Below are 14,433 nucleotides of genomic sequence, written 5' to 3' on the forward strand. Positions count from 1 at the left end.
AGACAGATTTCAATTTCCACACCTCAAAATGTTAACAATTACGTACGCGCACCTTATTTTTATCATATGTTTTGAAAAGCTGAGGGTAAAGCAAATGTCTTTGAATGAACGGGAGGAGCTCCATAGCTAAGATAGAGCAGATGCTTCTGAGTCAAGAGTGATCATCCTCGAAATTCACTTCAGTGTCTTAAAATCAAAATTGGTTGATAATTCACTCTTCTCGTGGTGTTTGCAGACACCTGAAGGAAACCCAGCTTGTCTGAGTGGCCGTGCCTACTGGCAGTGCCCTGACACAGTTTTGATTGGCAGTGATGTGGAGTCGAAGCAGCACGATGCCGGGTGTTGTGCTTCACCCCATCCCTGACCAGTACTGGAGCCTCACGCTTCAGCAGTTGTGACTCTTTCCTAAGGGCTGAGACGGGGACAAGGAAGAGGCACCTGGGGTGCTTGTTAAGCATTCAGCTTCTGGCTTCCTTGGAGGATCTGGTTCAGCTGGGCTGGGACGGGACTCAGGCGTGTGTATGGTTAATAAGCTCCCCAGGTGATTCTTACTAAGGAGGCTGAGCAAACACTGGGCTGGATGGTCATTCATCAGAGGTAGTGTAAAATTCCTTTTAAGTAGAACTCTCATTCCAATTGGTGCTTCTCATACCTCAGAATCTGCAGTGGTGCTCATTAAAGCTCACACTCCTGCATTCCCGTTCTCCAGATACTGTAATTATGCAGGTCTTAAAAAGGTCCCTTGTTGATTTTATGTAGGGACCATTGGTAGAAATGAAATCCATTATGCTTCCCAAGTCTCAAGCTTGTGTGTGTATGAATCTTATTCCTGTAGGACCGGAGTACTTCCCAGAATGCTTAAACTTAATAAAAGATAAAAACTTGTATAACGAAGCTCTGAAGTTATATCCACCAAACTCGCAGCAGTACAAGGTGTGTAGCATGTGAAATGAGGCTCTCCTGATTTTGCTTTGTGCTTTAGTTGGAGAAGGATGAGGCTCCTGAGTCCCTGACACTGTCCTTGGTTTCAAGATTTATCTTCAAACTAATTAGCCTCATCTTGAACTTCTTATCTGGGAGAAAGGCCCTGACCTGTTCCTCTTCTGAAGAACTTGCCCAGGCAAGAAACCTAGGCGTTGTCTCTGGATCCTCCTCGGGAATACCATGGCAGTTTCCATCCTGCCCCTCCTCCAGCCCAAACTCACGATCTTCCTGAATAGTGCTGATCTTTCCCATGTATTTCTACATAAAGTTTGGTTCGCTTGTTTGAACAAACATCTGTTTAGCTTTTCTCATATGCAGATACTTTGCTTATCAGCTAAATGTATTATAATTCTTACAACAACCTGGTAGGTGTTGTGCACAATTTTCAAATGAGGAACCACCTTGCCTCAGGACCTGGGACGTGAGGTGGCCGACCTGGGATATGGAGCCCGTGCCATCATCACCACCATTTTCAGTTTGTCCACAAATTGCACACGTCTTTCTGTCATCTGGCCCCTGCCTGCTTCTTTATCGTCAGCTGCCTCTGGCAGCCCTCTTCCTCCACTTCCTTCAGCCCCCCTGTCCTTCTAAACTCTCGGGTCTCCTCTGCCAGAAAGCCGTTCCTGGCTGAGGTGCCAAACACTGAGCTCCCAGAGCACCCTGTTCTAAACTTGGGAAGGGCATTTATCAATCTGCTATCTACTGATTTGTTGCCCCACCAGGCTGTGGGTTTCCTTAAGGGCAGGGACCCCGTGTTATGTCCCCGTTTCCCTGCCTCATACTGAGCCTGGGGAATAGAGAATTTGGCCAAAGCCTGCCTCTTTGCTCTCATTTGCCTTATCTGTTCATTCCCTGTGCCCTCTGTGCTTCAGTCATACCAGCCTTTTTGTTATTCTTTCCTGTGCATTCCATACCCATTCCTGCCCGATGGCCATGGTGCTTTCTGTGCTCTTGGCGTGGAGTACTGTCCCATAACTCTTCACGTGGCTTCTAATCCTCACAGCCCTCTGAAACAGCACTCCCATCGCTCTGGCCCTTTACCACTATCTGCCATTAGCTGTCGACCACAGTGTGTTTATAAGTTCGTACTCTTTCACCACAAGAGCAGGAAGTTGGGAGTGGTTCTTGTTACTGTTTATTTTTTCTGTTTGTTTGTTTTTGCTATGTTTGGCTTTATTTTTTGCTTTGCTGTGTTACTCCCACTGCCCTGAATAGTACTCAGTAATTTTTTGTTGGATGAATACATGGCACATCCTCAGTAAGGTTTTGAGTGGAAGAAAGATTGAATTCACTGGTCATCCACAGGGTTTTTCTAAGTCATTCCAGGGAGTTTCAAGTATAATGACCGAGGCAGCCTACCTTGGAGATTTAAAAAAACAGTTATCACCTGTCCTCACCAACCCTTTGTCTCTTCCTGTCCCAGGACATCAGCATTGCTTACGGGGAACACTTGCTGCAGGAGCACTTCTGTGAGCCAGCAGGGCTCGTGTTTGCCCGCTGTGGTGCCTACGAGAAAGCTCTCAGTGCCTTTGTGGCTTGTGGCAGTTGGCAGCAAGCTCTCTGTGTGGCAGCCCAGCTTCACTTGACCAAAGACCAGCTGGCTGGGCTGGGCAGAACTCTGGCAGGTAAACACACCATTAGGTTCTCCTAGATAACCTCTAATGGCTTTGTGTCTCTGTGGTTTTGTTTGGCAGTTTTGCAGACGTGTGCCAGGTGGGAGCACACCTTGGTGCATTGTCATGTGCATGGGTAAAGGTTAATTTGGAGTGGCTTATTAGGTAGAGTAAAAATTAAACTGCTACGAGAGTTCCCCAAATACACACAATACGCACAATAAAGAAAGCAGTTTACTTGTCTCTCTCATGGCACTGACAAGTCCTCCCATGGTGCGGATCTGCCATCTCTTAGGCAGAGTTGAAGGTGGATTTTCTCCACATCTGTATTCCAGTCCTCAGGAAGGGCAAAAGCTGGAATCGTGAGAGAACACTCAAAGTTGGAAATGATCTAGCTAACACTTTTCTCTACCTCATTCACCAAATTCACACTTTACAGGACACCGGGTACAGTGTAGCTGGGTAGCAATGTGCCCTGCGAGAATGTAAAGAAGAATTTCCGAGTGGGACTGTTCAAATATAGCCAATAGATCATTGGAAACCATAATAGCAATTTTCAGAAATGAAGCCAAATGTATAAGCAGAGTGAAAGCAAAGGCAGTTTAGCTGTGTCAGGATCTAGGGATTGCCTGAACTGGCGGTGAGGTTATTCCACAGTCTGATTTCTTAGAGTGGAGTGACATTCCCAGAGTGCCTGGGCGAAGAGACGGGTGGGGCTCTGGCCCTCTCAGCCGTGCTTGAAGTGAGTGAGTGGCTGGTATATTTTCCCCCCACCTTTTTAAGAGTCTTGTAAATGCTGTTATGATCTCCCCATAAAAAGCAGTCCTGAAAAAAAATCCAAACTATATCCTGTTAAATGTACGTACATATTCTTTTGAGTAATTTCACATTGTTTTTTTTTCCTTTGGGATTATAAAAATGTGTGAGATTATCACTTTTCTGTTTCTGGCATTTTCTGGTTATTATATCTGTGGACTCTTCTATAAGCCCTTTCAATTTCCAACCTGAACTTGTTTTACAAATACTGAGAAGTCCCTACTTTACTAAGTCTTCATTCTGGCTCTGTTGATGCTTCTGCTCTAGAAACTTGTTATTTGTAGTTTATTTTTTTTTCTTTTTAAAATTTTTTTAACAAAGTGAATCAGTTATACATATACATATGTTCCTACATCTCTTCCCTCTTGCGTCTCCCTCCCCCCCACACTCCCTATCCCACCCCTCTAGGTGGTCACAAAGCACCGAGCTGATCTCCCTGTTCTATGCAGCTGCTTCCCACGAGCTGTCTAATTTACGTTTGGTAGTGTATATATGTCCATGCCACTCTCTCACTTTGTCACAGCTTACCCTTCCCCTCTCCATATTCTCAAGTCCATTGTCTAGTAGGTCTGTGTCTTTATTCCTGTCTTACCCCTAGGTTCTTCATGACATTTTTTTTCTTAAATTCCATATATATGTGTTAGCATACGGTATTTGTCTTTCTCTTTCTGACTACTTCACTCTGTATGACAGACTCTAGGTCCATCAACCTCACTACAAATAACTCAATTTTGTTTCTTTTTATGGCTGAGTAATATTCCATTGTATAATATGTGCCACATCTTCTTTATCAGTTCGTCCGATGATGGACACTTAGGTTGTTTCCATGTCCCGGCTATTATAAATAGAGCTGCAATGAACATTTTGGTACATGACTCTTTTTGAATTATGGTTTTCTCAGGGTATATGCCCAGTAGTGGGATTGCTGGGTCATATGGTACTTGTATTTGTAGTTTTTTAAGGAACCTCCATACTGTTCTCCATAGTGGCTGTACCAATTCACATTCACACCAGCAGTGCAAGAGTGTTCCCTTTTCTCCACACCCTCTCCAGCATTTATTGTTTCTAGATTTTTTGATGATGGCCATTCTGACTGGTGTGAGATGATATCTCATTGTAGTTTGGATTTGCATTTCTCTAATGATTAATGATGTTGACCATTCTTTCATGTGTTTGTTGGCAGTCTGTATATCATCTTTGAAGAAATGTCTATGTCTTCTGCCCATTTTTGGATTGGGTTGTTTGTTTTTTTGTTATTGAGCTGCATGAGCTGCCTGTAAATTTTGGAGATCAATCCTTTGTCAGTTGCTTCAGTAGCAAATATTTTCTCCCATTCTGAGGGTAGTCTTTTGGTCTTGTTTATGGTTTCCTTTGCCGTGCAAAATCTTTTAAGTTTCATTAGGTCCCATTTGTTTATTTTTGTTTTTATTTCCATTTCTCTAGGAGGTGGGTCAAAAAGAATCTTGCTGTGATTTATGTCATAGAGTGTGCTGCCTATGTTTTCCTCTAAGAGTTTGATAGTTTCTGGCGTTACCTTTAGGTCTTTAATCCATTTTTAGCTTATTTTTGTGTATGGTGTTAGGGAGTAATCTAACCTCATACTTTTACATGTACCTGTCCAGTTTTCCCAGCACCATTTATTGAAGAGGCTGTCCTTTCTCCACTGTACATTCTTGCCTCCTTTATCAAAGATAAGGTGACCATACGTGCGTGGGTTTATCTCTGGGCTTTCTATTCTGTTCCATTGATCTTTCTGTTTTTCTGCCAGTACCATACTGTCTTGATTACTGTAGCTTTGTAGTATAGTCTGAAGTCAGGAAGCCTGATTCCTCCAGCTCCATTTTTCGTTCTGAAGATTGCTTTGGCTATTCGGGGTCTTTTGTGTTTCCATACAAATTGTGAAATTTTTTGTTGTAGTTCTGTGAAAAATGCCAGTGGTAGTTTGATAGGGATTGCACTGAATCTCTAGATTGCTTTGGGTAGTAGAGTCATTTTCACAATGTTCGTTTTTCCAATCCAAGAACATGGTATATCTCTCCATCTATTTGTATCCTCTTTAATTTCTTTCATCAGTGTCTTATAATTTTCTGCATACAGGTCTTTTGTCTCCTTAGGTAGGTTTATTCCTAGATATTTTATTCTTTTTGTTGCAGTGGTAAATGGGAGTGTTTTCTTGATTTCGCTTTCAGATTTTTCATTAGTGTATAGGAATGCCAGAGATTTCTATGCATTAATTTTGTATCCTGCTACTTTCCCAAATTCATTGATTAGCTCTAGTAGTTTTCTTGTAGCATCTTTAGGATTCTCTATGTAGAGTGGCATGTCATCTGCAAACAGTGACAGCTTTACTTCTTTTCCGATTTGGATTCCTTTTATTTCCTTTTCTTCTCTGATTGCTGTGGCTAAAACTTCCAAAACTATGTTGAATAAGAGTGGTGAGAGTGGGCAACCTTGTCTTGTTCCTGATCTTAGTGGAAATGCTTTCAGTTTTTCACCATTGAGGACGATGTTGGCTGTGGGTTTGTCATATATGGCCTTTATTATGTTGAGGAAAGTTCCCTCTATGCCTACTTTCTGCAGGGTTTTTATCATAAATGGGTGTTGAATTTTGTCGAAAGCTTTCTCTGCATTTATTGAGATGATCATATGTTTTTTCTCCTTCAATTCATTAATATGGTGTATCACGTTGATTGATTTGCGTTTATTGAAGAATCCTTGCATTCCTGGAATAAACCCCACTTGATCATGCTGTATGATCCTTTTAATGTGCTGTTGCATTCTGTTGGCTAGTATTTTGTTGAGGATTTTTGCATGTATGTTCATCAGTGATATTGGCCTGTCGTTTTCTTTCTTTATGACATCTTTGTCTGGTTTTGGTATCAGGGTGATGGTGGCATCGTAGAATGAGTTTGGGAGTGTTCCTCCCTCTGCTATATTTAGGAATAGTTTGAGAAGGATAGGTGTTAGCTCTTCTCTAAGTGTTTGATAGAATTCACCTGTGAGGCCATCTGGTCCTGGGCTTTTGTTTGTTGGAAGATTTTTAATCACAGTTTCAATTTCAGTGCTTGTGATGGGTCTGTTCATATTTTCTATTTCTTCCTGATTCACTTTTGGCAGGTTGTGCATTTCTAAGAATTTGTCCATTTCTTCCAGGTTGTCCATTTTATTGGCATAGAGTTGCTTGTAGTAATCTCTCATGATCTTTTGTATTCTGCAGTGTCAGTTGTTACTTCTCCTTTTTCACTTCTAATTCTATTGAATTGAGTCTTCTCCCTTTTTTTTTGACGAGTCTGGCTAATGGTTTATCAATTTTGTTTATCTTCTCAAAGAACCAGGTTTTAGTTTTATTGATCTTTGCTCTCGTTTCCTTCATTTCTTTTTCATTTATTTCTCATCTGATTTTTATGATGTCTTTACTTCTGCTAACTTTGGGGTTTTTTGGTTGTTCTTTCTCTAATTGCTTTAGGTGCAAAGTTAGGTTGTTTATTCGAGATGTTTCCTGTTTTTTAAGGTAGGATTGTATTTCTATGAACTTGCCTCGTAGAACTGCTTTCGCTGCATCCCATAGGTTTTGGGTCGTCCTGTCTCCATTGTCATTTGTTTGTAGGTATTTTTTGATTTCCTCTTTGATTTCTTCAGTGATCACTTCGTTATTAAGTAGTGTATTGTTTAGCCCCCATGTATTTGTATTTTTTACAGATCCTTTCCTGTAATTGATATCTAGTCTCATAGTGTTGTGGTAGGAAAAGATAGTTGATACAATTTCAATTTTCTTAAATTTACCAAGGCTTGATTTGTGACCCAAGATATGATCTATCTTGGAGAATGTTCCATGAGCAGTTAAGAAAAATGTGTATTCTGTTGTTTTGGGATGGAATGTCCTATAAATATCAATTAAGTCCATCTTGTTTAATGTATCATTTAAAGCTTGTGTTTCCTTCTTTATTTTCATTTTGGATGATCTGTCCATTGGTGAAAGTGGGGTGTTAAAGTCCCCTACTATGAATGTGTTACTGTTGATTTCTCCTTTTATGGCTGTTAGTATTTGCCTTATGTATTGAGGTGTTCCTATGTTGGGTGCATAAATATTTACAATTGTTATATCTTCCTCTTGGATCGATCCCTTGATCATTATGCAGTGTCCTTCTTTGTCTCTTGTAATAGTCTTTATTTTAAAGTCTATTTTGTCTGATATGAGAATTGCTACTCCAGCTTTCTTTTGGTTTTCATTTGCATGGAATATCTTTTTCCTCCCCTTACTTTCAGTCTGTATGTGTCTCTAGGTCTGAAGTGGGTCTCTCATAGACAGCATATATATGGGTCTTGTTTTACTATCCATTCAGCCAATCTGTGTCTTTTGGTGGGAGCATTTAGTCCATTTACATTTAAGGTAATTATCGATACGTATGTTCCTATTCCCATTTTCTTAATTGTTTTGGGTTCGTTAGCGTAGGTCTTTTCCTTCTCTTGTTGTTTCTTGCCTAGACAAGTTCCTTTAGCATTTGTTGTAAAGCTGGTTTGGTGATGCTGAACTCGCTCAGCTTTTGCTTGTCTGTAAAGGTTTTAATTTCTCCATCAAATCTGAATGAGATCCTTGCTGGGTAGAGTAATCTTGGTTGCAGGTTTTTCTCCTTCATCACTTTAAATATGTCCTGCCACTACCTTCTGGCTTGCAGAGTTTCTACTGAAAGATCAGCTCTTAACTTTATGGGGATTCCCTGGTGTGTTATTTGTTGTTTTTCCCTTGCTGCTTTTAATATGTTTTCTTTGTATTTAATTTTTGACAGTTTGATTATTATGTGTCTTGGCGTGTTTCTCCTTGGATTTTTCCTGTATGGGACTCTCTGTGCTTCCTGGACTTGATTAACTATTTCCTTTCCCATATTTGGGAAGTTTTCAACTCTAATCTCTTCAAATATTTTCTCTGTCCCTTTCTTTTTCTCTTCTTCTTCTGGAACCCCTATAATTCGAATGTTGGTGCATTTAATGTTGTCCCAGCGGTCTCTGAGACTGTCCTCAGTTCTTTTCATTCCTTTTTCTTTATTCTGCTTTGCAGTAGTTATTTCCACTATTTTATCTTCCAGGTCACTTATCCGTTCTTCTGCCTCAGTTATTCTGTTATTGATCCCATATAGAGTATTTTTAATTTCATTTATTGTGTTGTTCATCGTTACTTGTTTCCTCTTTAGTCCTTCCAGGTCCTTGTTAAATGTTTCTTGCATTTTGTCTATTTCCAAGATTTTGGATCATCTTTACTATCATTATTCTGAATTCTTTTTCAGGTAGACTGCCTATTTCCTCTTCATTTGTTAGGTCTGGCAGGTTTTTATCTTGCTCCTTCATCTGCTGTGTGTTCTTCTGTCTTCTCATTTTGCTTATCTTACTGTGTTTGGGGTCTCCGTTTTACAGGCTGCAGGTTTGTAGTTCCCGTTGTTTTTGGTGTCTGTCCCCAGTGGCTAAAGTTGGTTCAGTGGGTTGTGTAGGCTTCCTGGTGGAGGGGACTAGTGCCTGTGTTCTGGTGGATGAGGCTGGATCTTGTCTTTCTGGTGGGTAGGTCCACGTCTGGCGGTGTGTTTTGGGGTGTCTGTGGACTTATCATGATTTTAGGCAGCCTCTCTACTAATGGGTGGGGTTGTGTTCCTGTCTTGCTAGTTGTTTGGCATAGGTGTCCAGCACTGTAGCTTGCTGGTCGTTTAGTGAAGTTGGGTGCTGGTGTTGAGATGGAGATCTCTGGGAGATTTTCTCTGTTTGATATTATGTGGAGCTGGGAGGTCTCTTGTGGACCAGTGTCCTGAAGTTGCCTCTCCCACCTCAGAGGCACAGCACTGACTCCTGGTTGCAGCACCAAGAGCCTTTCATCCACACAGCTGACCAGTCCTCCTCCAAAGTGTCAAAGTCTTGAAAAACAAGGAAAGCCTGAGAAACTGTCACAGGCAAGAGAAACCCAAGGAGACAGGATGATCTGCTGTACTGTGGTCTCCTGGAAGGAATCAGTTGTGGAAGCTGCAAGTCCCAAACCAACGGGCATCGGGGTTGGTTTCTGATAAAAGCTCTCTTGTTGGCGTGCAGATGACTGCCTTGCTGTGTTCTCACATGGTGGAGATGGCTGTTATTTGTAGTTTAAAATTTCTAGTTCTGTTTTTGGTGTCTGTTATCTTCTCTTACATCCTTTTCAACTTTTAGCTTGCTGTGTGTCATGCCTTATAATGGAGTGCACCTAGTTCTCCCAGATGCTTAGCAGAAAAAGGCGGAGAAGACAGTGCTCAAAGATTTTTGAGAAATGTTACAAGGTGGAGTCACTTCATGTGTACATTTAACTTAGTTTACACAAGTCACCAAAAGGAAGAAAAGATAGCTTTTGAAACAGTGGAGATGACTCTTCCTGGTTTTGTCAGCGATAATATGCCCTGGAGTTAGCATGAAATGGGAGTCGTGACTCTGCCAGCCCCTTAGTTAACTCTGGGTTCTGTGTGCCTCTCATAGTGTAATTATCTCAACTGGGCTGAGAATGAGTCTCGGATCTGAAGATACTGCAAGACCCCTGACATAAGCCAACTACCCCCATCTAGTGCTCAACCAAAGAAACAGCAGCCTCTTCCTATTAGAGGAAAAAATGGATTAGTGCGAGATGCTAGGTCAGTTTCCCATATGTGTGCCTTTGTAAGCATTTTTCATGACTGATTTTGACTGTATGTGATTTTCACATCCCATGCTAAATTTTGATTGTAACTGCCATTTAAGATAGGACCCCATGGTATTCCTGCCTCTCTCATAGAAATTCACAAATTATATAGTTTGATACACAATAAAGACATATTAATGAAGCATTTCAGCAAAAGAATGCTTAACTCTATCTTACCCAGTGCTTCACAAACGTACTTGACCTGAGAATGGTTTCTTGGTCCTGCCTTTTATGATTCTTCGAGCAGTCTTGGGGAACACTTGAAAATGCTATTTTAAAGCAGTTCACTTTGAATGTATACTCTGTAGAGCTCAATCTCCAGTTTGTAGGAGACCATTTTGATTTAAATAGTACCACCTAAAACCGTTTCAACTTGAGTTTTGGGAATACCGTTCTTAGTAAGCCGACTGTGCTCAGATGCTTATTGTCTTTGCAGGAAAGCTAGCTGAGCAGAGGAAGCACGGTGACGCAGCCACAGTTTTGGAACAGTACACCCAGGTAAACTCAGTGACTCCCATCCACACCCCCACCCCCAATCAACAAGCAAGGGCTTCCCAGTTGTACCTTAGTGATCATGAAAATTAAAGGAACTGTGGGTATTTAGGAAATGCAGAGATAGTATTTCCCCTGAGGGTCTCCCATCTTGCTGGCTTGACTTGGTAATCTAAATTCAGTATATCTCTAAGTAATTACACTTGCTGTGACAAAGAACTCTATTATAATATGCACTAGTGGCTTGACCTTGGTAGAAAGTATAAGTTAAATCTGAAGGGAGTTATACCTTTTGTATTAACTTGCCAAAGTAGAAACAATGAGAAAAGACGGTTCTCAACCAAAGGGATGGAGCGTTACACCCTTTTTTGGCTTTCACTCCCGTTCTTTCTGTTGGAAATGTCTCTTCTACCTTGGGCAGCTTGATGGGTTCCAATTTCCCACCAGATTATAAAGATAAGTACCTACACCAGCTTTTGATAGAATTCTAGGATTTATTATGAAAATAATAAAGCCTATGCACTGTCACAGACTTAACAGGACACAGGTACACGATTAATACCAGAGATTCCTGCCTCTAGGGTTTTGGCCTTTGATGAGAAAGTGTTACAGTTGTCACTAGTGGGCACATCTGCATAACAAAATTGTGCTTTTAAAATACTTCATTGTCTTTCATGCAATAAGAGTGAGTGAAACAAGGTAACTGTGATATCATTAGATCCTGGAAAGAAAATATGTTGGGTGATTGGGCTGAAAACATGAAGATATATCCCACCTAAGATGGTTAATTAAATGGATAAGATGCCTGCTTTTGATTTCTAACATTTCTTTTTGACTTTCTTAGAATTTCCAACTCTCTGCTTACATGACCCATCTGTTCTTGCACGTTGTTTTTTCCATGAGAGGTGTTATCATATTTATTGCACTGATCTTAAGTTCCCAGCCTCACAATCTCAACATCCCTGCCGTATCAGAGTCGTGTTCTGATGCTTGCTTTGACTCTTCAGACTGTGTTTTAATCCCTTTTGTATGCCTTGTAATTTTCTGTCAAAAGCCTAATGTGTGTGATATACTGGGTTAAAGCAAATCTGATAAATAGGTCTTTAATGATACGGTGATGAGGCTGGGGGTTGGGTAGGAGAAGTGTTCTGTAGTCCTTTGATTAGCTGGCAGTCTTTAAGTGAGCATGTACCTCATCTGTGAACTTCACCAGTGCTTCTCAGTTTTTTTTCACTCCTTGGGTAGGACAGGAAGGTTAGAGGGGGCTGGAGTTGGGTATTTCCCTGCCTCCACATTGGTTAGGCCCTGGTGAAACCCACTTCGATTAGGCTCTGCCAAAATAACTTGAGTGCAGGTCTTGTTAAGAAGATCAGTATTTTCAAATGTCTGCTTTTCCCTTCCCCCTGCTAGAAGTACATAGTCACCCTGAAAAGTTCTGGTAGGGCTCCTGGAGGTAAAAACTCACAAAAGTGTAGGAATTTCCGTAAGTATGGACCCCTGTAGAGTTTTTAACTCTTGGCCTTGTCTACAGTGAGTGATATTAGCTGGAGAAATTCAGTCTTTCACCCTAAGTGTGATGTTTGCTAGCTTTTTTGGGAGTTTAATAGGTGTGAGAAACTGGGAGGGCCAAATCTCGTTGGCCACCTGTTTTGTAAATAAAGTTTTATTGGAACATAGCCCCACCATTTGTTTACCCATTGTCTGTGGCTTCTTTTGCACTTAAAACCACAGAGTTGAAGAGTTGTGACAGAGACAGTCTGGATGAAAGTCCCAGAAAGCCTAAAATATTAACTCTCTAGCCTTTTACAGAAAAAATTTGCCAATCCTAGCCCACTTGTGTTGAGGAAATTCCCTTTTATTCCTGGTTCTGAGAGTTTTTATCATGAACGGGTATTGAAGTTTGCTGATTGCCTCTTAAACTAAGATGTTTTCTGTTTTGTTTTTAGACCAGTGATAGGGTGAATTGTATTGACGTATTTTCTTTTTTTAATTGAAGGATAATAGTTTATTTACAGTGTTGTGTTAATTTCTGCTATACAGCAAAGTGATTCGGCTGTACATATATATACATTCGTTTTTATATATTATTTTCCATTATAGTTTATCATAGGATACTGACTATATACTTCTCTGTGCTATACAGTAGGACCTTGTTGTTTATCCATTCTATATATAATAGCTTACATCCGCTCACCCCAACCTCCCCCACCCTCTTCCCCCTTGGAAACAAGTCTGTTCTCTATGAGCGTGAGTCTGTTTCTGTCTCGTACATAGGTTCATTTGTGTCATATTTTAGACTCCACATATAAGTGACATCATGTGGTATTTGTCTTTCTGACTTTCTTCACTTAGTATGATAATCTCTTGTTGCTGCAAATACCATTGTTCTTTTATATGGCTGAGTAGCATTCCATTGTATATATGTACCACATCTTCTTTATCCATTCATCAGTTGATGGACATTAAGACTGTTTCCATGTCCTGGCTATTGTGAATAGTGCTGCTATGAACATAGGGGTACATGTATCTTTTTGGATTACAGTTTTGTCTGGATATATGCCCAGGAGTGGGATTGCTGGCTCATATGGTAATTCTATTTTTAGTTTTCTGAGGAACCTCCATACTGTTTTCCATAGCAGCCACACCAACTTACATTCCCGCTAGTGGTGTAGGAGGGTTCCCTTTCCTCCACATCCTCTCCAACATTTGTTATTTTACAGAGTTTTCATGATGGCCATTCTGACCTGTGTGAGGTGGTACCTCATTGTAGTTTTGATTTGCGTTTCTCTAATAATGATGTTGAGCATCTTTCTATGTGCCTTTTGGCCATCCTTATGTATTCTTTAGAGAAATGTCTATTTATGTTTTCTGCCCATCTTTTGATTGGGTTGTTTGTTTTTTTGTTGTTGAGTTAGTATGCGCTGTTTGTATATTTTGGAAATTAAGCCCTTGTCCGTCACATCATTTGCAAATATTTTCTGCCATTCCATAGGTTGTTTTTTTGTTTTGTTTATGGTTTCCTTTGCTGTGCAAAAGCTTGTAAGTTTGACAAGGTCCCATTTGTTTATTTTTGTTTTTATTTCCATTGCCTTGAAAGACTGACCTAAGAAAACATTGGTACGATTTATGTCAGAGAATGTTTTGCCTGTGATCTCTTCTAGGAGTTTTATTATGTCATGTCTTATGTTTAAGTCTTTAAACAATTTTGAGGTTATTTTGTGTAGGGTGTGCTTCAACTTCATCAGTTTACATGTGGCTGTCCAACTTTTCCAACAGCACTTGCTAAAGAGACTGTCTTTTTCACATTATATATTTTTGACTTTTTTATCCAAGATTTAATTGACAGTAGTTGCGTGTATTTATTTCTGGGCTGTCTATTCTGTTCCATTGATCCATTTGTCTGTTTTTGTGCCAATACCATGCTGGTTTGATTTCTGTAGCTCTGTAGTATGTCTGAAGTCTGGGAAGGTTATGCCTCCTGCTTTGTTCTTTTTCCTCAGGATTGCTTTGGCAATTCTGGGTCTTTTGTGGTTCCATATAAATTTTACAACTATTTGTTCTAGTTCTGTGAAAGATGTCATGGGTCATTTGATAGCGATTGCATTAAATCTGTAGATTGCTTTCAGTAGTATGGCCATTTTAACAATATTAATTCTTTGAATCCAAGAGCATAGGATTTCTTTCCATATCTTTGAGTCATCTTCAGTTATCTTTCTTAATGTTTTATAGTTTTTAGCATATAAGTCTTTCACCTCCTTGGTCAGGTTTATTCCGAAGTATTTTATTTGGAGGGCTGTGATTTTGAAAGGTATTGTTATTTTACATTCCCTTTCTGATATTTTATTG

The 14,433-nt window shown here is 40.2% G+C and overlaps 1 protein-coding gene across 1 annotated transcript in view; it reads left to right on the forward strand.

Annotated features, from left to right (window-relative positions):
* Positions 1-51: 51 nt before the first annotated feature.
* The window catches only part of LOC114901498 (elongator complex protein 1-like), a 33,177-nt gene continuing 18,795 nt past the window's right edge, over positions 52-14,433 (forward strand). The window contains exons 1-3 of the mRNA XM_029233689.1: positions 52-933; positions 2,408-2,609; positions 10,532-10,593. Coding sequence (XP_029089522.1) covers positions 775-933; positions 2,408-2,609; positions 10,532-10,593 — 423 coding nt within the window. The 5' untranslated portion in view covers positions 52-774. The remainder of the gene's footprint in view (positions 934-2,407; positions 2,610-10,531; positions 10,594-14,433) is intronic.

This window comes from Monodon monoceros, unplaced genomic scaffold (genome assembly GCF_005190385.1).
Source record: "Monodon monoceros isolate NGI ecotype Baffin Bay Population unplaced genomic scaffold, NGI_Narwhal_1 Contig1255_ctg1, whole genome shotgun sequence".
In the NCBI taxonomy this organism is placed as follows: domain Eukaryota; kingdom Metazoa; phylum Chordata; class Mammalia; order Artiodactyla; family Monodontidae; genus Monodon; species Monodon monoceros.